The sequence below is a fragment of the Giraffa tippelskirchi genome, chromosome 3 (assembly GCF_054371585.1).
Source record: "Giraffa tippelskirchi isolate mGirTip1 chromosome 3, T2T-mGirTip1v1.2.pri, whole genome shotgun sequence".
Classification (NCBI taxonomy): Eukaryota; Metazoa; Chordata; class Mammalia; order Artiodactyla; family Giraffidae; genus Giraffa; species Giraffa tippelskirchi.
The window spans coordinates 68,284,689-68,312,313 of record NC_137277.1 but is presented as its reverse complement, the minus strand read 5'-3'; the positions used below and the strand labels follow the sequence as shown (position 1 = coordinate 68,312,313).

Genomic DNA, 27,625 nt, shown 5'->3' with positions numbered 1-27,625 from the left:
CCACGCACCCTTCAGCTACCGAAGAGGATCCCTGCTCTGGTTATCTCCCCTGCCATCTCCACCAGCAGAGCCAGGGACTCTGCAAAGCCAAAATCTGATCATGCCATGCTTAGGTCAGGGTCTTCCAAGAGCTTCCCATCTTATCAAGAGCAAAGCACCACAGCCCTCAGGGGTGCTGCACGAGGGCAGACCTGCCCGGATCACCAGGGATGAAAAGGAGGGCTAGGAGTGGGGACAGGGACTTGGCCTGGCTCCCTCCCCAAGGAGAAGTCCTGGGCACTGGGCAGCCCACACAGGGCATGAAGGGGACCCTCCTGTGCTGTCTCCACTACAGTCCTCAGCCCTGGTACCATCTGATCTACACTGCTGGGACGGCAGGCTGGTTGGGCTTGGCAAGCCCAGGAAAGTCATTCTGGGGGGGTCCTTTTTCTAGAAGGTTATGTAAGCAGCCAGCACTTAACTGGCCAGCAGACACCCTCTCAAAGCAGGGATGGGCACAGCTGACCCTGAGAGGCTTTGCAAACTGCCCACCAACCACATCCTCACTGTTGTAGGGAGCTGCTGTCACCAATAGGCATCCGAGTCAGGAAGATCCTCTGGAGAAGGGAATGGCTACCCGCTCCAGTATTCTTGCCTGAGAAATCCCATGGACAGAGGAGCCTGGCAGGCTACAGTCCATGGAGTCGAAAAGAGTAAGACACGACTGAGCAACTAACACTTTCATGTTCAAGGGAATGTAATGATTTAATCATAACTCTGACTTTATCTAGAGGTCTGTTGCCATTTTTGTCTTCTCTGAAATTTTTGTCACTAAGAGAGGCAGGATTACACCTTTTTCCTTCCAAAAAAAAAAGAGTTAAATGACAAGAGGGGTGGAGGAGGGATGGAGTAGGAGTTTGGGGTTAGCAGATGCAAACTATTACACATAGAATGGATAAACAACAAGGTCCTATTGTATAATACAGGGAAGTATATTCAATATCCTGTGATAAGCCATAATGGAAAAGAATATGAAAAACAATGTATATATAGATATATATAAACGAATCACTTTGTTGTGATTCAACATTGTAAATCAAGTATATCTCAATTAAATAAATTTTTTTTTTTTTCCTTGTTCACAAAAGACTTTATTATCTAGTGATGCATACTGAGAACATACAGAAATCTGCATGGTCCACGCCACATGCAGCAGAACAATCTTCACTTTGCAGTAAGTGAGGGTCAACTGTTTTATGCAGTAGACAACACTTTAAAGTCACATCCTTAAAGAAAAGCTTCATTTTACAAAAGAAATAAAAGGTAAAGAAGCAATTACCGCTTTTAAAAAGCAGCAGCTTTGTTCAAGAGTGGAAGGTTTATGCCTGTATTGAAAGACAACATGATCACAAATAATGAAAACAATGAACAAATGAAAAACACTTTTTACCATAAAGCATACACTTTCAAAATGACATACAAATAGTTAAAAATTTCATTACGTTGTCTATCTAACTTTTAAATATGAGGACTTCCAGAATTAGGCCTCAACATTTGTTATCAGTAAAGGAAACTACGCATTGTTTCTGTCACTAGGAACTGTATTTAACAAAATGTGTATAAAGTCTATAGCAAGTTGATTTAAAAAAATGAAAGTTACTAAGAAACAGTACACTGAAGGCGCTCCATCCATCAAGCGCATTCTCTTCAAATTGCAAATGTGATGAACAGAACAGAAACTGTAACTACTCCACAGTTGTGATGGCAAAAATAAAACAAGATCAGCTCTCACACATGCGGGGAATTCTGCCACAACGCTAACGTCCCTCATTTGTCAACTGTTCCAGTAAAATAACATCTTACACACCGGTGATGTTGATGGTTCAGCTTACCTTCAGTGTACTGAATGCTGTACACAACCTGCTTTAAAAGAGGAGGCCGTCCCTGCAGGCAGGCTCACGAAGGAACAGACCCCTTCGGCACTGACTACACCCAGGGCATGCTGCTGTGGCCTGCACACACACCTAGGGAAACGTGAATATAAACAGCATTTACGCTGGCCATTTTATCTCAAGACCAAAATGAAGCCAAGTTTGCTAACATAAATCAACCACCCATATTACTGCTCATTTTATAACAGTTAAATGACAGAGATCACTAAGTGGGATTTTTTAAAAAATCCAGCTATATTCTGTTTACAAGAGACACATCTAAAACAAAAAGAAGACAATATGATTAAAAGTAAAAGACTGGGGGAGAAAGGAAACTAATAGGCATAGAAGTGCCAGGCAAATAAAATGAAGTTGGAATAGCTAAATCACTGTCAGATAAAAATAGACTCTAAGGCCAAAGTACCTGGAGGGATCAGGAGAGTTACTACATGATGATAAATGGAACAGTTCACCAGAAAGATAAAACAATACTCAGATGCACCTAATAAACATGAACTGAAGTTGCATTATGCAAAAACTGACAACTCCACAATTAGAGTGGGAATTTTTAATACATCATTCTTAATGATGGAGAGGCAAACATTAGGAAGCATACAGATGTTTTCAGCAGCACAATAGCAAGCCTGGCATAATAAGACAGATATGAAGCCCTTCATCCAGCAAGCATCATGGAACATTTTCATAAATTAACCCTGTATGAAGCCACAGAGCAAGTTTCCACATCATACAATTGTTGCTTAGTCACTAAGTCATGTCCCGACTCTTTTGCAACCCCGTGGACTATAGCTTGCCAGGCTCCTCTGTCCATGCGATTTCCTGGGCAAGAATACAGATCTCAGTACTATTAAACTAGCACTTTAAATAAAAGGTTTGCAGAACTAAAGACATGGCAATGGGTGGGGCTCTAAGTGTCTGTCAGGATCTGCTCCCCACCCCAATCCCATTCCACTCAAGGGAGGGTTCAGGGTCCATTCTATACCAGCACTGCCTCTGGTGTGAAAGAATGAGAAAGCCAAGCACAGACATCCACATCAGCAGGTCCTGTCTCCAGCGTCAGCTCCAAGGCCAGACCCCAGCTCTGTGGACAGGAACAGTGACTGAGAGACAAGGACTTCCCCTTGGACTGTATCTTTTCCAGTAAGGGTGCAATGGCTGCAAACAGAGGAAACTGCAAACTGCAGACAGTGCATGGCAGGGACCCCACATTCTCCTCCCTAACCCCAGACTGGGGGCTACAACCCTCACCAGATGAGTGGGGGGGGTACCTTCCAGAGCCTCTCAGAGGGAGCCTGATCCCATCCCCCACCCAGAGTCTGCAGGGTCCAAAGACCAGAGCCTAGCTCACATCACCTGAAAAAATCCCCACACAGGACTGGACGCACAGGGAGGAAACTGCACACACAAGGGTGGGGACAACAGGAAGTTAGGCAGGAGGTTTAGATTCTGGCCAGGAGAACAGGGAGTGTTTCTCCCCAGGCCACTCTTGCCTGATGAGATAGACTACATGCTGTCTATGCAATGTGTATCTCTCTAAACAAACCCACCTCTTACCTATTACTTTGTCTCTCACTGAATTCTTTCTACGCTGAGACACAAGGAACCTGAGCCTCAGTTAAGTCCAGACCCCAGGTGAGTAATTCTAATTAGCAGACCACTGGTTCAAGTTACAATCAGATTTAGGCTGGGTTCAAGTCCTGACATGTGGGCTCAAATCCCCATATGAGTCACTGCCCATAATTATGGTATTACAGAAGTATTCTTTTTTAAAATTTATTTTATTATAGTTGATTTACAATGTTAAGTTCTGCTGTACAGCAAAGTGATTCAGTTATACATATATGTACATTCTTTTTCATATTCCTTTACATTATGACTTATCCCAGGATATTGAATACAGTTTGCTGTACTATACAGCTAATTCTACATTCCCAATCTTTCTCTCCCTCACCCACCCTCCTTGGCAACCACAGGTGTGTTCTACTGAAGCCTCTAATGTTTCCTCTTCAAGATAAGAAGTTGGAATTCTGTCCTAACATGCAGTCCTGATGCAGTATCGGAGAACGTATGTTCAAGCACTGAATCTGTAAGTATACCAACACTTCCTGGCCCAAATGCAGAGATTATGGGTAAGTCCAAGGGCAAGACACCATGTGAGGCATGAGAATTCAGTGCCACTGGCTTCTCAACAGCTGTTACTCAAAAAACCAAAAAAAAAGGCAACTCTGGAATGCAAAAGTAATCTTCTCACATTACTTTGCAAAAAGATTTCAAAGTTTCCCAAGACCGAGGAGGCCAGTCTATTACCAAGATCGCCGGAGCAGGGATTCTTTCCTCCCCTGCCGTCATCCATGGCCCGCAAACACCTGCTGTGTGTCGGTCTGGTGGCTGGTGAAAAACACCAGGCTCACTTTCTGTTAACAAAACGCACATGGATGGGCTCCCCTGGCATCAGAAGCCCATGGGTTTTTGCATGAACAGTTTTAGTCCAAGGAGACATTTTGATCTCAAAATGTTGAAGCAACTAAAAAGAGAAAGAGAGAAGGTTTTTAAAATTGGGATAGCAGAAAATCTGCAGTACCTGTACTCTCATCATAGCTCCAGCTGCAGGAAACCAAGGGAACAAGAGATGTGAGAAACAGCGTCATGTCCTGTTCGAGTCTGGCACATCCAATGAGTAACTGTGAGGTCCATGGAACAAAGATATGCAGGCAGAACTGAAACTGAATAGGATTTTGTGGGGTTCCTGGGCACAGAAGCCTTCATGTCCTCCATTTCTTGCCTGAAGGAAATAGGCTTCATTAGGCCTCCTTGGCCTTCCCTGAGTTCCAAAGAGGGGAATCACCCAGTTACTAATTAGTGAAGGGAGGGGATGCAGAAATGAGGGGAGGGCAGTCAGAGTCCTGATTCCTCCTTAAGGGATACACATACAGTATATTAGAGCTCTTTTGCAGAACTAAGGACCCCACCTAGGTGGAAGAGGGTAAACTCAAGGTGAATACAAGATTCTTGGAGCACCGCCCTGTCCACTTACCATCAACCAATCAGAACAAAGTCATGCACCCTGCAGCCTCACCCCAAATTTTGCCTATAAAAGTTTCTCCCCCCAAACCATTGACTAGATCAAGGATTTTGAGCACAAGTCACCTATTCTTCCTTCTTGACTCTGTAATAAACCTTTTACTGCTCCAAAGTCTGATGTTTTGGTTTGTTTGGCCTCACTGTGTGTTGGGCACATGAACTTTGCTTGGTAAAAAAATGTTCAAATAACTTATATTTTATTAGCAAGTTCAAAATTCTAACTCTATTGGTTCCACTGTAGGTCTAGAAAAAGAAGGAATCAAAGGAGAAAAGAAGAACAAAGTGAAATTCCAAGGTTTAGAATCTGCAACCACCTCAGTGGTAGGACACACACAGCAGGGGCACAGCTGTCAAGAGGAGGCAGAGTATCCAGACTTCATCCATTACTATCCTTAATTTAAATATTCTTCATTTGCACCTTTGATTCCATTTCTCACTTCTATGGTTCCAAACCAGAAGTAGTCCTATCTCTCAGGGTGAAACTGCAAAGCATCTAAATGACCAGCTTTAAAGAGCACCTAAGTATCCATCAGCCTCAAGCACTAATCTCCCCATCAACTGGCCATGGCTTGATTTTCAAAATCACCTCTAGGCTTAGAGAGAAAAAGGCAACCTCCTCTACGGACCTCTGTCAGAACTGCGTTGGTCCCTGGAAGGGAGGCAGGGCCTGGCTCACAAGCACGTGGGGACAGTGCAGGGGGGAGACTAGCCACTCTTCCCTCCCCCACCCCAACCACCTAACTGAGCATAGGTGCTGGAGGACCTATATCATCACGTGGGATGCAGACGCCCCAACCTACTCCACCCCAACTATCAGCCTCATCTCCCAGGTAAAGCAACAGTATGCACTGATGGGTCCTTCAGGTGAGCTGGGGTGGAGGTCAGGCAGCGAGCAGGGGTGCAATGAAGACACAGGCTGAACTACTCCCTTGTCATTGTTAGAAAGCCAAGCTGAATGACGTGCATTTAGGCAGATCCAGAACGTTCTGGCATCGAGATGCCGTCACCTCAACATCTAACCTCTGACTCTTAGTTCTGACCTCACAGAACTGCTGGCACATCCCCGTGTGGCAGTGGGAGGACTCACACGTACATCTAACTCTAAGGCCAACATCCCACGTGGATTTTCCACTTTTCTGAATGGCAGTACCTGCTCACTGAAAAAGTAAGACTATGTAAGAGGTATAAAAGCAAAAAACTAGGCCCCCGTTCTACTTCAAGACTCCAACTCCCAAGGAGCAGAGGTGTATCTTCCAAACATTCTCTGTGCAATATGAATGTCTTGTTCCTGATTTCAAGAAAACATGTTATTATTGCAGCATTAAAACCAATCCATCCCTTCCCACAGGCCACAGGCACAGTCTTTGTTCTGTTGGGATAGACACTATTTATTTGCTGAAGAAAAGCCCTTCCATTGCTGTTGTGCTAAGAGATTTTCTTCATGAATGGGTGTTGAATTTTATCAGTTATTTTGGGAGATGGTCATAAAATTTTGTCCTTTAATTTGTCCCACTGTGATAAATTCTATCCTGAGGTGGGCCATCCTTGCATTCCTGAACATACTTGGTTTGGTGACAGGGCATTTCTGTAAAAAAAAGAAAAATAGCTGTTTGCAGTCTTTTTTTGATTTAAAAATAATCATCTACTGCATCTGTAGGTATGCCTTTTCTCTCATTCCTAGTGTGTTTATCTGTGCCGTTTCTTTTTCTTTTGGCAATAACAAACAATGATTTTCCCTCTCTATACTTGCAGTAGAAATGAGAACTCTTGAAGCAGGTACACTCTTTATCAGGTACACGAATATGTTAACAGAAGCAAATAAAACCCCCGTCACCACCACCAAACACACAGTTTCTGACCCTCTTCCCAGTCCACCCATCTGGGCCCTCAGATGGCCTCTTGTCCTTGGCATCCCTTGTAATTGTCCAGGCCATCAGAGCCAGGAAGCAGTTAGCTCCCTGACAGCTGTCTGAACGGCTCTCAGCAAGAAATGAACTCTGCCTGTCGGAGATGTGCCCATGGAGCACCCAGCATCATTGACGGAGCCAGGGCCTTCCCGGACACAGTCCCTGGGAGCAGACACTGAGGGCAGGTGTGCAAACCACAAAGGCTGCCACCCAGATTCTGTGCATAGACCACTTTTATCCCTCACACACCCAAAAGGCAGGTATTTGGCCCATTTTGTGGATGAGGAACAGGCTCAGAGAGTTGCAGAGCAGCCTGCCCATGGTGTTGGAACCACAAGCTGGCAGAAGTGGGACTGGAGTCCGTTTGCCTGGAACCGCTATTCCCTCCACACGTATCTGTCTCCACTTTGTCCACGACTGAGCCTGGCTAGTGTCTGTGGGGCTCATGGCTGGAAGAGACACAACTCAGTCTTGCTGAGCTACAGCCACTCGCATGCCCATAGAGATGGGATGACCGCATGACAGTCCAGCCCCTCCTCTGCTGGGTCCTCCCCAACCCCTTCCGCACCAGCCTCTCCTGGCAGTGGCCCCTCACGTCCTCCAAGCCTACCTCCCCATGCCAACCACCCAGAATCCCCACCAGGCTGGCCAGGCTTCCCCATCCCTTATGCTCTCTGATGCCATCATCTGCAAAGGTCCCAATCCCTGCATGTTCTGCCCCGGCCTCTGACAGCCTGCAGGAAGCACCTCAGTGACACGTAGGGAAGTGCAGGTGGGAGATAGGACACCTGCCTAGTGCCCCACACCTGCCATGCCACAACAATGCCAAGTGGCTCCAACTCCCTGAGACTCAGCTTTCTTATCAGTGAAAGGGGGAGATGGGTCCCCAGGTCATCCCCTCATGCTTTCAAAGCCTGGAGTCAACCATAGTAGCTCCAGAACCTTGGGCCAAGGTTTTCCATGGCAGGCTTCCCAGATCTGCAGGAAAGGCTAATGGGTAGAGTTTTCTCTACTACAGGTTTTATTTTATAAAATTTCCTTCAGACATTATTTACTTCCTGCCACAGCCTGAACTCAGATTCTGTACAAGCACCAAAGTAAACACTCGCACATTTAGAGATTAATGTGCAAGGTTTTCTCTCACCAAAACCAAGCCTGCCTGAGGTTTTGAAACCCAAACAAGCTTGAGAACCACCTCCCTGTGTAAAAGGCTGATTCACATAAAATGAGGTGATGAAGGGGCCTCAGGGGGCAAGTGTGACATCCTCCCTGGTGACAGTGACAAGAGTGACAAGCTCGGAAGGGAGGAGCCTGGGAAGCTGGGACTTGAACAGCATACACAGGGGTGGGGCTGCCCCCACGCCCAGCACATGCATTTTCTTAGACTGAGTGCAGCCCACAGACACTGCCATCAGAATCACTTGGAACCCCACCCTGGACCCACTAAGTGACTCTCTCTGTGGCCAGGAGCTCCTGGTGACAGGATGATCCACAATGTTTGAGGGCCACTCCTGAACACCTCCCACGCACCCATCTGCAGAGCTCCCATGGGAGCACTTGGGCTCCTGCAGCTTCCAATCCCCTCCCACACACACCCATCCCAGTTCTGCCCACATGACTCCAAGGAGGAGAGAAACAAGGACCAGGCTGGTGGCCATGTGACTAGAGATGGCTACTGCAGGGGGAGGAGGAAGCGTTTTAACATATAAACAAGATTTAACAGGAAGCTCTTAAAGTTTTCAAAATTCTTTTTCCTCTTTTCCCGCCTAAGTCTTGATCCAGGTGAGCCCAGACACCTAGACCGAGCCCACGGGCCACTGAGCCCCCAAGTCTTACCTGGATCACGAGCAGGTGGATCTCTAGCTCTGCAATCCTCCTCCCGATGCAGCTTCGAGCCCCATAGCCGAAGGGGATGGACCCGAAATTGTCAACCCTGTGCAGGTTTCCTTGCCGCAGCCAGCGCTCAGGCCGGAACTCCTTGGCCCGAGGGAAGTTTGCATCCTCATAGGATGTGGCATAGTGGCAGAGGGCCAGCTGGGTCTGTGCAAACCATAAGAAAAGGAATAAAGAATGGAATCCAGGGAAAGCAGAGCAGAGGCCATAGCCCTAGCTGGACGGACCCTCCAGAGATGCTCTGCACTGGGACAAGCCATGTAAGGGCCCAAGAGGCCATGCAGACCCAGGACGGTAGGTCCCCCTTCAAAGCACACCCCACCCTGAATGAACCTCAATGCCGCCACAGAGAAGGCAATTCAAGTCCTTCCGAAACTCCCCCGAGGGACCTACTGCTTTCACGGAGCCTCCAGGGGAGGGAGGGTGGAATGGTCATATGAGCTACAGAAATATCTGGCTTTGTTCTGGCCAGAGCAATATCACACAGTCCACCTCTCCTTGCTCCTAAAGCCCCATCTTCATCCTAAAAATACATGCAGAAGAAAAGGAAATCTGCAGATATTCACATAGGAACAAGGACATCCTAAACGTGGAAGCAAATTTCCAATCCAGCCTCCCCAGCTCAGCCAGCCCTACTGTATCCACCAGACTCACGCCTCTGGGAATCAGATACCCGCCAACAACCAGGTCCTCTTGTGTGACCCGGCCATTCCCCGGCAGCACTGGAAACAGCCTGGAAAGAGCCAAGGGGGACCAGAAAGGAGTGGTGACTTTCAAAATAGTTTACTAAACATTTAAAAGTCTAGATATAATGCCATTTTCATTTTCTAAAAAATAAATGGGAAAATCTTGCAAGGACCTTTGTGGACCTCAGAAGGACCCAAAAAAGCCTCACACAACACTGTAAAACAATTATCCTCCAGTTAAAAATAAAATTTTTTTAAAAGATCTCATAGTCAAAAAAGATCACAAAGCACAAAGCACAGCTTCTAATGTGCTATTATGCTCCCAAGAGGAATAATTCTGAATTTCTGAAATACAGGCATGCATGGGAACTCTTTATCAAGGAATAGTTCATAGGATTCAGAGTTCCAGGAAATAAATTCTGAGAAATATACTTCAATTTTCAGATTCTCTGAGAGGTAACCTACGAAAACTCTGAATATAATTTTAATTGACAAATACCAGTTAACACACAACTGGCTTTTTTTTTTTTTAAGATTAAATAGCATGTTGAAGATTGAGGATGCAATACAACTTGAAACATCATTATCAAGTCAGGTTTAAGAGAATTATTTTAGTGAGTATTTTGTGAATAACCTTTGCTCCTTGTCATGGCATTTCCTCCATAGAGGAAGTCAGGATCCTGACCCTCACAGGAGGAAGAACCTTCAGTGGTAACCTAATCCCACCTCCTCCCACCCAAGGCTGCCCAAGATCACTTATATCCCTCATGCTCTGGCCTTTCCCATGTCGGTAAAGCCCTGTCTGGGAGCAGATTCACACAAGACCACAGGATCTTGTAAACGCATATGGCAACTGGCCAAACATCCCAGTACATTTTCCTGACGATCACTCTTTTTCTGCTTTATCCTTCGAGGAGCACACTGGGAAACGGTTGGTGAGTCGAATGTCCAGAGTGTGTGCAAAGTTTGAGCATGGCTCTAAAGATCTTCATGGGTACTTCCCTTGTAGCCCAGTGATTAAGGTTTCACGCATCCAATGCAGGGGGCACACGTTCAGTTCCTGGCGGGGGAACTACACCTCACATGCTCTGTCGTGTGGCCACAAAAAAAGAGCAATAAAGATCTTAATGAAGAAATGAATATTTCCAACTCTGAAACAGAACATCTTTCTCCCGCTCTGAAGAGAGCAGAGGGGAAATAAAATGGTCACGAGCCTCTCCTTCCTAAGCATTTCAGCCACCGAGAGTCACTGGAGTATTGGTTTAGGACCCAGTTTTGAAGTCAAAGGCACAATCATTATGATGAAGAATCAGATTTAATGGACACGGTTTTTGACATAAATTTTGGTGAGCCTTTTACCTCAAGGTCTCCTTAAGCAGAGCTCGGACCAGCGGGACTTTGGGGACGTCTGCGGCCGTGGGAACACGCCTTTTCCCCAGATTCCTCACGATCTCCCGGTACAGGGCCTGCTGCACTTCTGGGTGCCTTGCGAGGAGATACACTGCCCAGGACAACGTGAACGATGTCTAAGAGAGAAACCGGCAGACACAGGCACATGTCTTGAATGAAGCCAAGGATTTCAGCAGCAGGTGACACTGGACGTGAGGTCACAAGAGAATAAGTTGCAGGTGAAACTGTCAGGGCATTGTACGTCTTACCCAAACGAAAGATGATTCCCTTAACTCCTCCAGATATCTAGGGAAAGTACTATCAGCTATGGGATCCAAGTGCTTTTTTCAATAAAGAGCTACAGGAAACATTATTTTAGAACTTTTTAAAAATCACTGAAGAGTGGGAATTCCCTGACGGTCCAGTTAGGACTCAGCGCTTTTCCTGACGAGGGCCTGGGTTCAATCCCTGGTCAGGGAACTAAGATCCTGCAAGCCACGTGACGTGGCCAAAAATAAAAAATAATTTTAAAAAATCACTGAAGAGCAATTCTCCTCCTCTTCACTGGAGTCTGTGAGCCCATAGAAATGCTGGTCAAGCCTGGAGGTTGTGCCTAGAACTTTCTGCAACCTTCTTTACAAGGGTCACTTGGGTTTTGCTAGGAAGAGCCTGAGGCTGCCCATCAACCTGAGAATGGCATGCCGCAGGCCCATGGCTGGGCTAGGCCTGCTCTGGTTGCCCTAACCTAGAGGAGATGTGGGAGTCAGGGAGTGAGGGTGGGGAGGGGGCAGTCACAGGTCTATTAACGGTCCATTCATTCATTGTTCTCGTGTGCTTATCAAGCCAACTACCATATGAGGATTGGATGGCATTTGCACAAAGCAGTATCACTGCTTCTACCGTTTCTTAGATTGAAGACTGGATTTCTGGTTACTGAGAACAATTCTATTCTATATCTTAGGTTCCAAGATTTTCACTAAAATCAGTACTATTATCTACGTGACTATATTTCACTTGCTTGTAAACAAGGACATTCCACAGTAAAGAGCCCTTTCTTTCAACTAAAAAGACTAACTTAAGTAAGTCATTGACATTATTTCCCTCTGATAGATATTATGGATTTTTAGAGGATACAGTCCATAAGTGTTTAGAGGACAAGCTCTACTGTAACCATAATATAATGTGCAAGTTCATCTTGTAAATGGTAAGGACATAAATTAGATGCTTCCTATCAAGAGAACAGAAAATTTCTATTAAAATCAGTTTCATGGAAAACCCAAATGTGGTATAGCCATACAATGGAATAGTATTCAGTAATTGTTGTTGTTTAGTCACTCAGTCTCTGCAAGCCCATGGACTGCAGCACACTAGGTGTCCCTGTCCCTCATCATCTCCCGGAGCTTGCTCAAACTCAGGTCCATTGAGTCTGTGATGCCGACTATTCAATAATAAAAAGAAAAAGAATAAATATCTTTATAGGCAACAACGTGCATGAATCTCAAAAATCATTTCACTGTGTGAAGGAAGCCAGACACAAAATACATACCGTATGATTCCATTTATACAAATTTCTAGAAAAATGCAAACTGATGTACAGTGTCTGCTGTTGCCAGGGGTGGGGGTATGGGAGGGATGGACTGAAATGAGGGTGAAGAACTTGCAGAGATGATAAAAATGTCCAGGATCTTGATTGTGGTGTTGGTTTAAAAAATGATAGCATTTGTATTTACACTATATCTGTCAACAATCTGTATTAAATTGTACCACTTAAATGGACGCAGGTTGTTGTGCACAAATTATGCTACAACAAAGTTGGCTTTTTAAAATAACATTTTTGTTTTTTCAAATGAGCATAACGTTGCAAGCTTTTGTCCCCTGAAGTTTCCTTCAGGTAGGAATGGGTCCTTTCTGCACCACCTCCATCACGTGGTGATACTCTTAGTTACCACCAGGGGGCAAGAGTACCACACATATGAATCAGCTTAGGGCTGGGCTGTGCATTCCCACATTCGTGCCCCACTCAAAGCCACACTGTCACATTCACACAGTTAATTAGAATTTTCATGGCTGGAACTGACTGCATTGATTAGTTTGCATTTCATATATATACATTTCGTTTTATTGTTGAAGATGATCCATAAGAGTAATGAATTTATGTGAAGTTTTTCTGCTTTTACTTAAGTGACATCATGTCACTAAAAATGTCGACCATAGGTTTTTTCCTCCCTCTAAAAGGGAGATTCATGCTTTCCTCAAGTCCAGGAAGCACTCGTGTGAAGGAAAAACCTTGAGGTAAGCTTTGCTGTTTCATCTTTCCACCGGTTAATAGAAGACAATAACACCTGCTTCAGAAGATTCTGTGAGAACAAAAGGATACCTACAGACATGCACAGTCTATCACCACATTTACTGCTTAATCTTAATTATCTCACTCAACTGACTTTTCCTCCACATTACTGAAAGCCTGGCCTTCCTTTTTCCTATTTCACCACTTTCTTCACACACTTTCACCTGTAGCACCCCCGCCCCAGTCAGGGAACCCAAGGTAACCATCGAGTGTGCAGGTTCCACACTTCCTCTATGCCCAGCAATCACGCAGAGATGCACACCTGCACGTGGACAGGGGCGCGGGGGCAACGCTGGTTTTACTAACGTGAATATAGGATACGCTTTTCTACACCTTCATTTCTCACTTAGCAATAGGGTACAGAATTCCCTCCAAATCAGTGGTCAGTGCTTTGTTTCATTCTGATATTGAGCTCTCCTTGGTCCTAGTATATTATCCATCTGCTACACTGATTGAATCTATTCACTCAGATTTTATTTTAAATTGACACACACACATATTAAAGCCAACTGCTTATTAAACATTTCTTTCTTTACACTTCTTTAAACAGGTTTTGAAGTTATGCTGGCCTTATCAAATGAACTGGGGAGTTTTCCATAACCCAGAATATCTTAAGTTCTGTGCCCTCTGCATTTCTGATATTATCAAACAATGGAGAAATGTTTGCAAATCAGGATTTTAAACTTTAAAGCGTATTATTTAGCACAGGAACTCTAGTTAATGCTCTCTGGTGACCTAAATGGGAAGGCAACCCAAGGAAGAGGGGATATACCTACACATGTGGCTGACTCACTTCGCTGTACAACAGAAACTAACACAACATTGTAAAGCAACTAGACTCCAATAAAAAAAGTCATAAAATTTTTTAGAAAACTGTTACTTTGTGTGCATGATAGTGGAACTGGGTTATGTTCTTTATAGAATTCACTGTGCACCTTAGTTTTACATTTTACATATATTTTTAAAAAGAGAAAAAGTGGAGTTTTCTTCTGGAGACGTGCAGCAGCGAAGCAGACGTTCAGCTAGTACAAACATGCACAATCCTCTTAAAGTATCTGCCATCTGTCGGCTTTCTTGGAAAGGTCCTAGACTCTAACCATTTTGCGTCTGTCGAGAGAGAAGGAAACGTGAGAGCTCACCGTGTCTACACCGGCCAGCAGCATCTCAGTCATGTTGGCGTAGATTTCCTCCAGTGTCAGTTCCTGGCTGAGGAAGAGGTAGGTGAGCAGCCCTCCTTTCACTCTCTCCCCTCTTTCCATCTGGCACCGTATGTCCCTCAGCTTGTTGTCAACATGAATTTGGCCTGTTTGAAAACAGGGTTTCTTTTGAAAGAAGTTTGGTTAAGAATCACCTCTTCAAGTGATACAAATGAGCTTATTTACAAAACAGACCCACAGAACTCACAGTGGGGGAGGGTGACTAGGGCAAGATGGGAGGATAGGTTAGTTAGGGAGTTGGGGATGGACGTGTACACAGTACTATATTTAAAATGGACAACCAACAAGGACTTATTGTATAGCACATGGAACACTGCTCAATGCCATGTGGCAGCCTGGAAGGGAGCAGGATCTGGGGGAGAATGGATTCATGTTATGTGTATGGCTGAGTGCCTTTGCTGTCCACCTGAAACTAACACAATGCTGCTAATCAGCTATACTCCAATACAAAATAAAAAGTTAAAAAAAAAGAAAAAAAGAATCTCCTCTTCAGTCTCAATTCCCTCTTCATCCCTCCAATAAGTTCTCTCCATTTTTGGCAGGTTCAGAGGCTAGACAAGCCCCTGTTGGTTTACTGCCAACCTTGGAACTTCATTCATATGCTTGTTTGTATAAATGAATAACGGCTGGGAACTCCCTTCTATTTGCAAGGTGGGATGCTGCTGGTTCATGAATTGTTGAATAAACCCAACTAGGTACTTACATATACTCCAAAGAAACAAAGATAAATATCTAAATATCTCTTCTTTTTGTAAAATAATCCATAAAGCATTTGCAAATATTCCTTTTTCTAATGCAATAGCCAAAAAAGCTGTGGAGTAACAAGAATATAGATTCTTTTTTCCCACTATGTTTCCAGAAGGGAGACCGAATAAGGGAAAGGGCCGAATTACTGCAGAAAGATGCTAGCATATTATATATATCAGAACTTATATACTCAAATGAGGGAATTCCCTAGCAGTCCAATGGTTAGGACCCCCAAGCTTTCACTGTAGGGGATGAAGTTCAATCCCTGCTCAGGGAACTAAGATCCCCACAAGCAGCACAGTGTGGCCAAAAAAAAAAAAAAATCAAACGAATGCTGACCTCCAAGAAACTTCTTTCAAAGTTACTATTGTTCTACAAACATTGTTCTAGACATCTTGGAAATCTTGCACTTTGAAAGTTCTTTTATACTAAAATTTTTAACCATATCAGAAAACTAATCTGATAGATTACTTTATCTCAACCTGGGTTGGAACAAAATGGTTTCTCCCAGCTTGTTTTCACCCAGTAAGCAATAAATGAATTGGTCTCTGTCCAAAAAAGCTGCCATTGAGAATGTTTCAATGATTTAAGCAATGACAGAATGATTGGACTCCAGACACCATCTCCCATGGACAACACTTACTTGCACCTGTCCCTGCAAGCAGGTTCGTTAAAATTAAAAGAGTTTAAAAATGAGAAATCAATCACATTACTTGTGGTCACAATCCATATGCATTTTGCTCCTCCAGAAAACCAGGCTAAAAGTTCTTGAGTCCAAACAGCACATAACTTCACCAGGGCATCCCTTGCAGTGATGCCACTGTCTGTGTGAGTGTGAGACACACAACCAGCAGGGAAGTCAGGTCCACCCGGCTCTACAGAAGGTGCCCCCACTCTTCTCTTACTGAATTCGAAGAGTCCATCCCAGGACCTGCAGAATTCCTGCCAGGGTTTGGGGATGAGCAGGCGGAGCCACCTAGGGATGGCACCGGCATACATGGAGGTCTTGAACGTGCAGAACATGAGCGCCAGGGCCTCGATGTAGTCCACGGTCGACTGCGGGATGCTGTTCTCCAGGCAGCCCAGACGACTTTCATAAAGAATGGTGGCCACTCCTGTATAGGGGAAAAGTTACAACTTTTCTTCTTCTAGATTATCCACAGAATCAACATGAGATACCTGGCCATAAAAGTAACTCCCAAAGTCGTCCAAGTGCCTACCTCTGAGGTTTTCCTCTATCAGGCTCTGATCCTCAGGACGCTGTGCGTTCGGTGATAACTAACCCTCGGCCTCACCATGCCCTCAGTTCAACAGTCTGTTCAAGACCCATGAAGCAAAATTCCCAACCTTTCAGCCAATTGCTCGACTTTGGGGAGTTAAAACGTGGCTCTTACTGGCCGCACATTGGGGAGCCCCAGACCCGAGAGCTAAGGGGGCAGAGGAAAGGGTCTCCAAGAACCAGGGAAGAGCAGGATTTCTCAGTGTATTTACAACTCACTTCTCTGTTGATTTTGTGACTACTTTTAGAGAACATTAATGCCAGAACTTTAAAAAGTTAACTTAAAAATTAAATTTGAAGCAAGCTAAACTCACTTTTTTAAATGGGAAACCTGGACTTCCTTGGTGGTCCAGTGGGTAAGACTCTGCACCCTCACTGCAAGGGACATGGGTTCGATCCCTGGCCTGGGAATAAATAGTAAACGTGGGAAATCTAATAGAATTCTCAAAAAACTCAGGTTCAGAAAAAATGTTTGGTGTGCTCCCTTTTATTTTTAAGTAAAAAGAAGACTCACATGTATTTCTTTGTACATATGTAAAATATCTCTTGAAGAAACTGGTGATCTAGCTGGGTCAGGAGAGAGGGAAACTTTTCCATGAGTACCTTTTGAACCGTGGGAATGTACTACCCATCTAACAAGGATTTTAAAAGCTAGAATGATTGTAGTACACATCGTCTCAATTTCTGCTGCGTTTTTTTAAGTTTGGCTGTGCCAGGTCTTAGTTGCAGCATGTGGGATCTAATACCCTGCCTGGGGATCAAATAGGGGCTTCCTGCATTAGGAGTGCAGAGTCTTACCCACTGGGCCACCAGGGAAGTCCCTCTGTTGCTTTTTCAATTGTGCTAAAACAAAATGTGTAGTAATCAGGAGCATGGTTCTTGAGTTAGAGAGGCCTGAATTTGAAACAAAGTTTCTGCCATTAAAAATGGACAGTAGTTTTTCAGTTTCCCCATTTGTCAAACAGTGGTGGCCAATCTGGTTCCGTTAGCACTGTGAGGATTACACATACATATGTATGGGGCTTAGCACATTGTTTGGGACACAGGAAATGCTCGATGATAACAAACATATTTTGGCAAACGTCCATTCTTCCATCTTTCCCACCACCTGACTTCACTTCACCTTCCATTGAGTATTTGAAGAAAAGGTCATTGATGTTGGTCACTGTCTCTCCATCTTCTGTCTGGCTCTTGAGGAAGTAGATTCTTTTAATTAAATCAGCAATAACTTCGTTGATTTCTCCTGCAAAAATGGCCACATCTTTCGGTTTCAGAATTCTTTGTCTCAACACACTTCTCATCTTGAGCCACTGTTCACCCTCCCTAGAATAAAGTGAATTCCAAATAACCTTACTTATATCAATATTCTGGGAAGGAATCCAGAATATCTCTGCAAAAATTTCCTAGCAATAGTCAACAAGATCTGCCAACCCAAATGGAATGAAGATGGGATAGACACCGCAGAGAGAGGGGAGGGATGGTCTTACTCCCCGGCTCATGTATAAGGACACACATGGAAGGCAAACAGTCAAGAGCAGAATCTCTAAACTAATGGGAATTGGACCAGGGGATTGGCAGATGCTCTGTGCTCTGCTCCCTGCTTGAGGCTGTGCCAATTCACTCTCGGAAGAGACAAAGGTGTATACAAACAAAATAATAACCATAGCGGCTATGGGACGGGAACATCACGAGGCAATAAGTGCTGAAATTCCGAGACCCTCCTGGAGGCGGTCTCCTGTGATAGCTCACCACCCTACCCCTGTTCACAGGTGGGCTCTGCGAGCTTCAGCCACCTTGGTGGCCATCACGTGGACACCTAAAGCCATGAAGTGCTGCTTGAGAAACACTTTCTCTCCATCACTTGGTCAGTGGGGCTCCCACCTCTCCCTGCCATCAAGTCTCTTCCCAGAGGACTTCAGGAGATTTCAGGAGACCACACAAGAGGCTCTTTTGAGACTGTTCCCCTGGGAGTTCTGTGTTTTCTTAATAGCTGGTTTTAGGAGCCCCGTAATTCAGGGAGGGAGTCTCCCTGGGCTCCCTGCTCCTGCTGAGGCTCAGCCTGGCTTCACATACTCACGCAGAGATAAGGCCAGTGGATCTGCCCCGCAAGTCTCGGTACTCCTGCCAGGACCCCATGTTGGCTCTCTGGGGCGAAGCCCCCTCCGCGCGGAGCACCTGAGCCACCAGGTCTCGGTCTGCAACAGATACTACAAACTGAGGACCAAAGTGAGACTTGAAGATTTTTCCATATTCCCGTGTGTGCTTCTGCTGCAATACCAAGGAGAAATCAAAAAAGTAAAAAAAAATACACAGATATGATACACCTTCAATACAGACACTCCTAGGTGTCAGGGGAGCAGAACACTGGGGCAGAGGGAAGCTCTACAACATACAGAACTGATCAGAGTGGCCACTTTACTTGTGGTTATCAAGGGGGAAAGGAGTGGGGAGGGAAAAACTGGGAGATTGGGGTTGACGTACACACACTACTAAATATAAAATAGATAACTAATAAGGACCTGTTGTATAGCATAGGGAACTCTACTCAGTACTCTGAAATGACCTGTAAGGGAAAAGAATCTAAACAAGAGTGGATAACAATATATGTCTAACTAAGTCACTTTGCTGTACACTTGAAACTAACACAACATTGTAACTCAACTATACTCCAGTAAAAACTAATTAAAAAAAAAGAATCGCCACTTTAAATATTCCTGAGATAAACATATTTTCACATCATTAATCATATTCACAGAAGTTTTCTTAATTCTTTAAAGATGTGTATTTAAAAATACCTTAAGTGTGTGAAGCAACAAGAGAGGAATGGGGTGTGGATGAACTCACTGCAGGGTCTACACTGTCCTCTGAGTCAAACATGCTCTGCCGGCTCCTTTTCCTTAGGCCCTCAGCAGCCCACCCAGCCTGCCCCCTCGAAGAAAGCTACCTGTGGGCAATGTGTAATGAACCTGTGAAAATACCTACAGCAAGAAAATGAAAGAAAAGGCACCCAGATTAGAAAGGGAAAAATAAAGCTATCACTATTCACTGATGCCATGATCTCACATATAGAAAATTCTAAGATACCTGCTAAAAAAAAATCAGAACTAATAAATATGTTCAGTAAGCTTACAGAATATAAGATCAATATACAAAAATAAAATTGTATCGCCATACACTAGCAATGAACAACCCAAAAATAAAATTAAGAAAACAATTCCATTTGCAATAACATTATAAAGAATAAAACATTTGGGAACACAGTTAATAAACGAAATGAAAAACTTACACTCTGAAAACTACAAAAATCATTGAAAGAAATTAAAGAAAACATACATAAATGGAAAGATAATCCATGTTCAAGGAAAGAAAAACAATATTATTAAGATGGTAGTACCTCCCAAACCGATTCATAAATTCAGCATAACGCCTATCAGAATTCCAGCCACTCAGAACAGCAAACATAATCTTTAAAAAAAAAAAGCAAAGTTGAAGGCCTAACATTGTGAGTCTGTTTCAAAGGTTACTATGAAAGTAATGAAGACTGTGTGATACTGGCATAAGGATGGACATCTAAATCATTGGAATAATTGATAGCTCAGAAATAAACCCATACATCTATGGTCAACTGATTTTCAACAAGGGTGTGAAGACAATTAAATGGGGAAGAATAGACTCTTTAACAAACGACGCTGGGAAAATTGGATAGCAACAAACAAAAAATAAGCTGTACGCTAGTCTCACACCACATACAAAAACTACCTCAAAATGGACCAAAGGCCAAAACATCAGTGCCAAACCCACAAGACTCTAAGAGGAAAACACAGGGATACATATTCATGACCTAAGATTTGGCAATAGTGTCTTAAGATATGATACCAAAAGCATGAGCAACAAAAGAAAAAATAGATGTCTGGACATCATCACAATTTTTAAATGTTCTTCAATTTTTAAATGTCTTTCACTACCAAGAAAGTGAAAGACAATCCCTAGAATGGGGTAAATATTTGCAAAGTACATATGGATAAGAGATTTATAGAAACTATTACAAGCCAACAGAGAAGAAAACAAATAACTCAATTAAAAAATTCACAATTATTTGAATGGACACTTCTCTAAAGAAGGTGTCAAAATGTCTAGTAATCACATGGAAGAAGCTCAACATCATTAGTCACTAGGGACATGCAAATAAAAACCACAATGAGATATCACTTTGCGTGCACTAGTATGCTTCTAATCAAAGGACAGGTAATAACAGGTATTAGCAAGAATGTGGAGAAATCAAAACCCTCTTGTACTGCTGATGGAAAGTAAAATAATGCAGCTACTTTAAAACAGTCTATACAGAGTTACTATCTGACACAGCAATTTCACTCCAAGAAATAGACCCCAAAGAAATGAAAACATATGTCTGCACAAAAACTTACACTGAATATTCCTAGCAGCATTATTTGTAACAGTCAAGAGGTGGGAACAATCCAAATGTCTATCTATCAGCTGATGAATGAATAAGCAAAATGTGGTCTGTCCATACACTGGAATATTATTTACCCATAAACAGGAATGAAGTACTGATACATGTTACAACATGGGTGAACCTTGAAAACATGATGCTCAGTGAAAGAAGCTAAACACGAAAGACCACTTATTGTATGATTCCATTTATACAAAATGTCCAGAATAGGCTAGTCTATAAAGATAGAAAATAAATCATCAGTAGTTGCTTAAGGCTGGGGGAAATGGAGGGTTGCTGAGTAATAGCTAAAGAATACTATATTGTATTCTTTAGGGTTTCTTTTTAAAGTTATGAAAATGTTCTATATTTGTTTGTGGTGATGGTTGTATACTTCAAGTGAGAGAACTGTATGATATGTAAATTATATCTCAACGAAGTTGTTACCAAAAGAAGAAATCACAATAAATGTAAATGAGTTAATCCATCCAGTTAAATAACTAAGGAAGGAAGGAGGGAAGGAGAAAGGATGAAAGATAAGTACCCTCACGCATGGCTCAGCATGACATAGGCAGGGCTGAGCATGGCGGAAATGACTACATTTCTCTTTGGCATCTGCCAACGTTTCTTATCACCCCAATTCTCAACCAGAATTGGCAGGCCAGAGAGTCTGTCATCTCTCCACTCTTCTGCTCTCAGGTAGAAGCTGTTTGCTTCTTTATGGACCTGGTTGAAGTCCCATTGTCTGGAGATGAAGACACTCAGACTCAACTGGGATGTGTCAGGGGCCAAAGGATCACTCCGCCTAACAAACAGGTGACCCCAGAAGGGTGTTTCTCCAGGTCTCTAATAGGATGGCTGTCATAGGAAGTACTGGGAGAGGGGCCATTCATCAGGGAAATCCAGCTACTGAATGGACACAATCAGACAAGGGAGCAACTGACCAAGGGGCAGAAAGAACTAGATGAAGGACACAAGTTCATGGCCCTTTTAGTGCTGAGCCATGGAATGATACAGTCAGCCAGACTCAGTTTGTTTAGCCAGCTAGAGCACAAACTCTGGAGTTGGCATCTCGGGTCACAGATGGGTGACCTTGGGAAGTTAGGTTCCACTGTGCCTCAGTTTCCTCATCTGCAAAGTGGAGAAATAACAGAAATTACCTCCCAAAGAGGACTTAGAACTGTGCCTGGGCAACCATGGAAAGAGTTCTAGAAGTGTTCATTCTTCTTGTGTATTGGTTATTATTACAGCTTACAAAGCCCTTCCACAGCCTTGATCTCATGGCCTCACAATAACCCATGAGATGGATGACAAATGTTAGATGTCTGCACAGAGGAGGAAACCGCAGTCCAGAGAGAATAACTGATTGGCCAAGACTCCACAGGTGTTTGCAGATCACTGGTATGTAACACAGGACCCTCCCACTCTGTCACACCAGGCACCCCTGATCACTGTCTGCTCTGCAACTAACTAGCTATGTGACCATGGCCAAGTCACTCACCCAAGACTTTCGGTGTTTGCCACATGTAAAGTGAAAGACCTGGGTCCTATAGATGGATGCTGTGATCCCTTGTGAGCTGGCATTCTGTGACTACAAGTCGAGTGAAAGGAAACTGGAGTTGAGATAACAGAATAATTCTCTTCCTCCTTAGACATGCAGTAGGGGTGACCGGGAGAGTGAAAGGGTTATACTAGAACCTTATCCAGTCTAGAGCAACCTGTATTAAACATGTCAACAAACAAAAAAACAAAACAAAACAAAATGTTTTTACCATATTTGAAAACTATCATCCTGATATCTTATGTTCAGATTCCACATGGAAAAGAGAGGAAATCATTTTTGACCCCTAGAAACATGTCTGGGAAGAAATTGTGTAGGGCTCATGGGGCAGATGGCAAGATGGGGGCTAACTGGAATTTTAGTCAAATTAAAATTGCTCCTCTTGCTAAACTGTCTTTTTCTATCAATGAAATTTCTACTCCTCGGACGGTAGCCCTGCCCTCTGCACCATCTGGTAGGTTAATGGTTGAGGGAATGGATGAATGACCAAAACCCAGGTGGGTGGTTACAAAAGACTTCCTCTGAGAAGTTTCTGAAGGTTGAATGGTAACCTTTGAACAAAAGGAAGGGAGTAGTCGGGGTGGAGGGTGTTCTCGGAAGAGGTCAAAAGGCCCAGGTCCCAGAAATGACAGCCGGTGCTGGGGTGGCAGCCCTGAGAAAACGACGGAGGCAGAGTGGGCAGCAGCTGCCGCAGCAAGTGAGAGAGACTGGATCTCACGGCCTTAAAGGTGAGGGTCACCTTGCAATTAAAGGTTTGAGGTGGGCATGGGAGGGGCAAAATTCTGGGTCAGGGTGAGCCACCGTCGAATGAGCGGGCTCCCCTATACTCCAACAGGGTTGTTGGACCGGTTGGGTTCTTCCTAAGGCCCTGCCCAGCCCTGGCTTGACGCCAAGATTCAGGAACCTTCGTCTGTCTTCTCATCACTTAGAGGTTACATAACCCGGAGGCTGCGAACCCCCGCTATTTGGGGGGTTTTGTTTTTCCATTATAAAACACCAACAAAGAAGACTAAAAGCATATGCAACGTGTCCTCGGCCGCGAAAAGACCCACAGGGCTCCTCGCCCACCGCGTGGAGAGACGGTCCTCTTGGGCCTCCCTGGGGACCGTCGGGGACGGCCCAGCGGCTGCTCCCTCCCCCTCTGCTCCGCAGGCCCGCGCGCGGGAGCTCTCCGGAGCGCACGGCGCGCGGGGCCCAGGGCTCCCGGGCGCCCCCGGCCCGTGACCTCTCCTCTGGCGCCCCTCCTCGGGGCACTCAGAGCCCCCTCCCCGGCGCGCCCCACCAGGGAACCCTTCCCGGCGTCTCCTCCGCGGACTTCCCTCCCTATGCCCCCTCCCTGGCGCGCTTCCCGGGATCCTCTCCCCGGGACCCTTCCCCGGCGCTCCCTCCCCAGCATCCTCTCCCGGGGTTCTCTTTCCGGAGCTCCCCGGGGTTCCCTCACTGGCGTCTTTCCCGGGGTCCTCTTCCCGGGTCTCCTTCCCGGCGCTCCCTCCCGGGCGCCCTCCCGCCAGAGAGACTTCCCGCGCGCCGCTACCTGGATCTCGTGGATGCGGCTGAAGCCGTCCTTCCCAAAGAACTCCACCAGGTTGGCGAGGGTCCCCGGCCCCGGCATGGCGGCGAGGCTTCGGGGCCCCTCTGCCCGGCCCCCGGCCTGCGACGCCCCTGGCCGCCCTGCTCCTTTGTCCTCGGCCCGCGCCTTCGCCGGGAGCCCGGAGCCCGCGGGCCGGGGCTGCCCAGCGTCCCAGCCGCCCAGAAGCCCGCTCCGCCCGGCCGCCGGGCTCAGACGGGCTTTCAGGATCCGCTCCAGCAGAGCCATTGCGATCCCGTGCGTTGGTTGGTTTGAGCAGTTTTTTTGTTTCGAGGGCTGCTCTTTGAGGTTACTCTCTGCTCCGTTTTAACTTGTTCGAGCAGCGCTCCTTCGAAGTACTACGGCCTGGGCATCAGTTTACACAGACTTTTATTGAACGCTCCCTCCCCTAAGGCTGGGGAAAGGGGGGTGGTCTGTGATTAGACTGCAACAGAAATGAAGCGATTATTATTTTTTCTTCACATCGTCGATTAATTAAGCGTTCCTTGAGACCGCCGCGTTTTAAGGTTATTCCCACTTCCAAGCATGGCCAAAAAAAGAAGTCAACTGAGATTTTTTACATTATTTCCTTACTTAAAAATTACCATAGAGAGTTGATGAAAGAAAGCTAATTTGCCTCTTTTGTATTTTAAAAACTGTTCTTTGTGATTTCAAGTTATGCAGTTATAATTCGATCCCAAAATGAGAACAAAAATGTTAGATGACTTTGCGATAGCTCACAGTATTGTAAAATGACCATATTATTATTTTAGCACAAGTTTTCATAATGAAAAGTATGCTGTCTCTATTGATGGTTTTATGGGTCTCCTTAATTTTATCCCAGCACACAGTACAGACTGGAAGTGCTAGTGAGGACCTATGGTGAGGGGTGAGTGACTTTTTTAACATTTGGTGTTTTTTGTCTCCAGCAAGGATTCGTCCTGTTGCACAGTGCCTAGAGAAATGAACACACCTCCAGGCGAAGATGAGAAGGAAGAGGACTTTGTCAACATAGGTTCAGATCTCAATGCCAAGCTACACAGGCAAGTGGGCCATAAAGGAGGCGCTTGGCACAGGAAGGGCAAGAAATGTGTCATCTGGTTTCAGGAAGGCAGCCCAGATTCTGAACTAGTTATTTAGTTGTTTACTCTGAAAACTGAGAACATTATTGAAAGATTTCATGCAGTTTGTTCTCCTACATCTAAATGTGTCTTTTTAAAGCCTACAAAATATTGTTACTTTTTGATTAGTAGCTTATACCTTTACAACTCTGTTAAATGTTCATTTCATTTAAATATTCGTAAGTAGGTAAGTGAAGCAAAGAAGACCATAGTTATTCCATTTCTAACAAGTACTTAGTTATTCCATTTTTAGGAAGTACTTACAACTCTTATTTATAAGGCACTATTGCTGTAAGGGACAGACTATGATTGGAATTTGTGGGGAGGTCAGATCACACCTCCTACTAGGTTAGGAAAGAGTAGTGCAGGAGAGAGCCCTTCTGAAGGAAGGAATCTTTTAGACAGGGTTTGAAGAGAGGGCTCAACTTTAATAGGCAGAAATGGGGTAGCAATTCAGCTAGAAGGCAGAGTATGAAGAATGGCACAATTGCTTTGTCCCTAGAGATGTTTTGAAGTATTTTTGAGGGTTACTGCTCCTCAGGAACAAAGAAATCATTAAAGAACCATACGTATAAAAGGGGACAGATAAAAAACTGCTAAAGACAGATTTATATATATAATGATTTAAAACACAGCTAGTTCTCTATTAGGGTAATTAAGATAAAGACTGTAGTAAAGAGCGGAAAGTGACAGAGAGTAAGAGGATATAAAGAAATTCGGGAAGGAAGAAAGATTTAACTGTACACAGACACAGGTTTTCATTGAACATCCCTGCTCTCGTGTCTTCTAGCTTCATAACTGCAGATACAAATAAAGTTGTCTGCTCTTGATATTTGGCTCAAACTCAGTGAAAATAACCAAAAGGCTATTTTAGAGTCTCAGTTCGTTGGTATAAACTATCAAGCTGAAATTCTGCAATGGAACAGTATACTATCCTGTAGCTAATTATTATAGCGGGAAACACATCTGAATCCAGACATAGAATAAATCATTTGGATTGGGATCATATTTTTGTGATAATCAAAAGTAATTATAAAAGTAACTATTACTTTGGTCTATCCAGGCTTCTTCTAATGAATATTGCTTTGTTGTTTTTTTTTTAAGATTTTTTGATATGGACCATTTTTAAAGTCTTTATTGATTTGTTACCATATTGCTTCTGTTTATGTTTTGGCTTTTTGGCCCCAAGATGTAGGATTTTAGCTCTGGACCGTTTTTAAAGTCTTTATTGAATTTGTTACCATATTGCTTCTGTTTATGTTTTGGCTTTTTGGCCCCAAGGTACGTAGGATTTTAGCTCCCTGACCAGGGATCCGACCTGCACCCCTTTCATTAAAAGATGAAGTCTTACCCATTGGACTGCCAGGGAGGGCCCTGCTTTGTATTTTTTTAAAAGGAGTTATTTAAAACAAAGATTCTCACAATTATGGGGAAGTCTAGTGGGGAGGAAACAAAGGATGGAACATTATAAGAATCTTTAAAAAAAAAAAAGTAAAAAAAAACCTGAAAAAAAAATTCCAGCTTAGGAAAATACCATCCATGTGTTTGTCTCCTTCTCCCCCAGTGAGCAAGAGAAACAGAAATGAGACTCTGACTTCCAGGAGACAGAACAGCACCATCTGTCCCCATCTGACCTGAAACCAGACTTTGTACAGATGTTTTCCCTCAAGAAAACCAGCCTGTTGGCAGTACATTGGGAAACAATGAGTTGCCCTTCCCCAACAAAAGAAGGAAAATAAGATTGCCCTCTAAAAGTTAGACAAATAAACACACAAATAATTAGCCATCTGTGGAAGTAAAACCAAGAGATGGTCCTCAACATCTCTCAAAACTCCAATCAAGGGGGCCTCAGATACATCTCAGGATGCAGAACTGGAATGTGGGGCCTGTTAGTTAAGCAAAGCTCAACAAAGCATATTCCTGGACTAGAACAAGGATGATCAAACTGGATCTCAGAAAAGATAACGACCATACAAGACATTCTAGGAAACAAGAGTCTGAATTCCAAAATCCAAACTTGCTAGTCATGGTACATGTGTGCTCCGTCGTGTCTGACTCTTTGTGACCCCATGGGCTGCAGCCCACAAAGCTCCTTTGTCCACGGGATTCTCCAGGCAAGAATACTGGAGTGGGTTGCTATTTCCTCATCCAGGGGATCTTCCTGACCTGGGGATCGAACCCGCATCTCCTGCCTTTCCTCCATTGGCAGGCAGATTCCTTACCACTGAGCCACCTGGGAAACTGGCCATTGTGGGGCAGGATTAACTTACCAAGCTCTCCCCAGTCTAGATGGACTATCTTCGGTGCTCTTGAGTCCTTGCCACGGGCTGGCTTCATTTTCCATTTGAAGAATTAATGGTATTTTTACAAAAAGAATTAACGGTGTGATATTGTTCCTCCCCCTAGACCCATTTGTAAAGAAAAATAAGACAAAGTTATTACAGAACTGAGA

The 27,625-nt window shown here is 44.3% G+C and overlaps 1 protein-coding gene and 2 long non-coding RNA genes across 3 annotated transcripts; 1 reads left to right on the top strand and 2 right to left on the bottom strand.

Annotated features, from left to right (window-relative positions):
* Positions 1 to 1,099: 1,099 nt before the first annotated feature.
* On the bottom strand, positions 1,100 to 2,095 carry LOC145542410 (uncharacterized). Its single transcript, XR_014079841.1, has 2 exons — positions 1,872 to 2,095; positions 1,100 to 1,364 (listed from the first exon to the last, which is right to left on the bottom strand). It is a non-coding gene; the product is annotated as an uncharacterized LOC145542410 (long non-coding RNA).
* Positions 2,096 to 3,700: 1,605 nt separating this feature from the next.
* Positions 3,701 to 24,420, bottom strand: CYP27C1 (cytochrome P450 family 27 subfamily C member 1). The gene is made up of 9 exons (XM_081581162.1): positions 24,020 to 24,420; positions 18,552 to 18,742; positions 17,598 to 17,797; positions 16,101 to 16,310; positions 14,371 to 14,534; positions 10,855 to 11,021; positions 9,464 to 9,542; positions 8,753 to 8,956; positions 3,701 to 4,452 (listed from the first exon to the last, which is right to left on the bottom strand). The coding sequence occupies exons 1-9, from the start codon at positions 24,299 to 24,301 to the stop codon at positions 4,336 to 4,338; spliced, it is 1,614 nt and encodes a 537-aa protein (XP_081437288.1). The 5' UTR covers positions 24,302 to 24,420; the 3' UTR covers positions 3,701 to 4,335.
* On the top strand, positions 23,879 to 26,416 carry LOC145542409 (uncharacterized). Its single transcript, XR_014079840.1, has 2 exons — positions 23,879 to 24,070; positions 24,982 to 26,416. It is a non-coding gene; the product is annotated as an uncharacterized LOC145542409 (long non-coding RNA).
* The last annotated feature ends 1,209 nt before the right edge of the window (positions 26,417 to 27,625 follow it).

Coding starts and splice junctions, on each gene's coding strand:
- CYP27C1 (XM_081581162.1), bottom strand. CDS start 24,301: ATGGCTCTGCTGGAGCGGATCCTGAAAGCCCGTCTGAGCCCGGCGGCC. Junction 18,743..24,019: donor GCCGCATCCACGAGATCCAG/GTAGCGGCGCGC, acceptor TTGGTATTGCAG/CAGAAGCACACACGGGAATA. Junction 9,543..10,854: donor CTGCTTAAGGAGACCTTGAG/GTAAAAGGCTCA, acceptor GGCTCTTTCCAG/GCTGTTTCCAGTGCTGCCGG.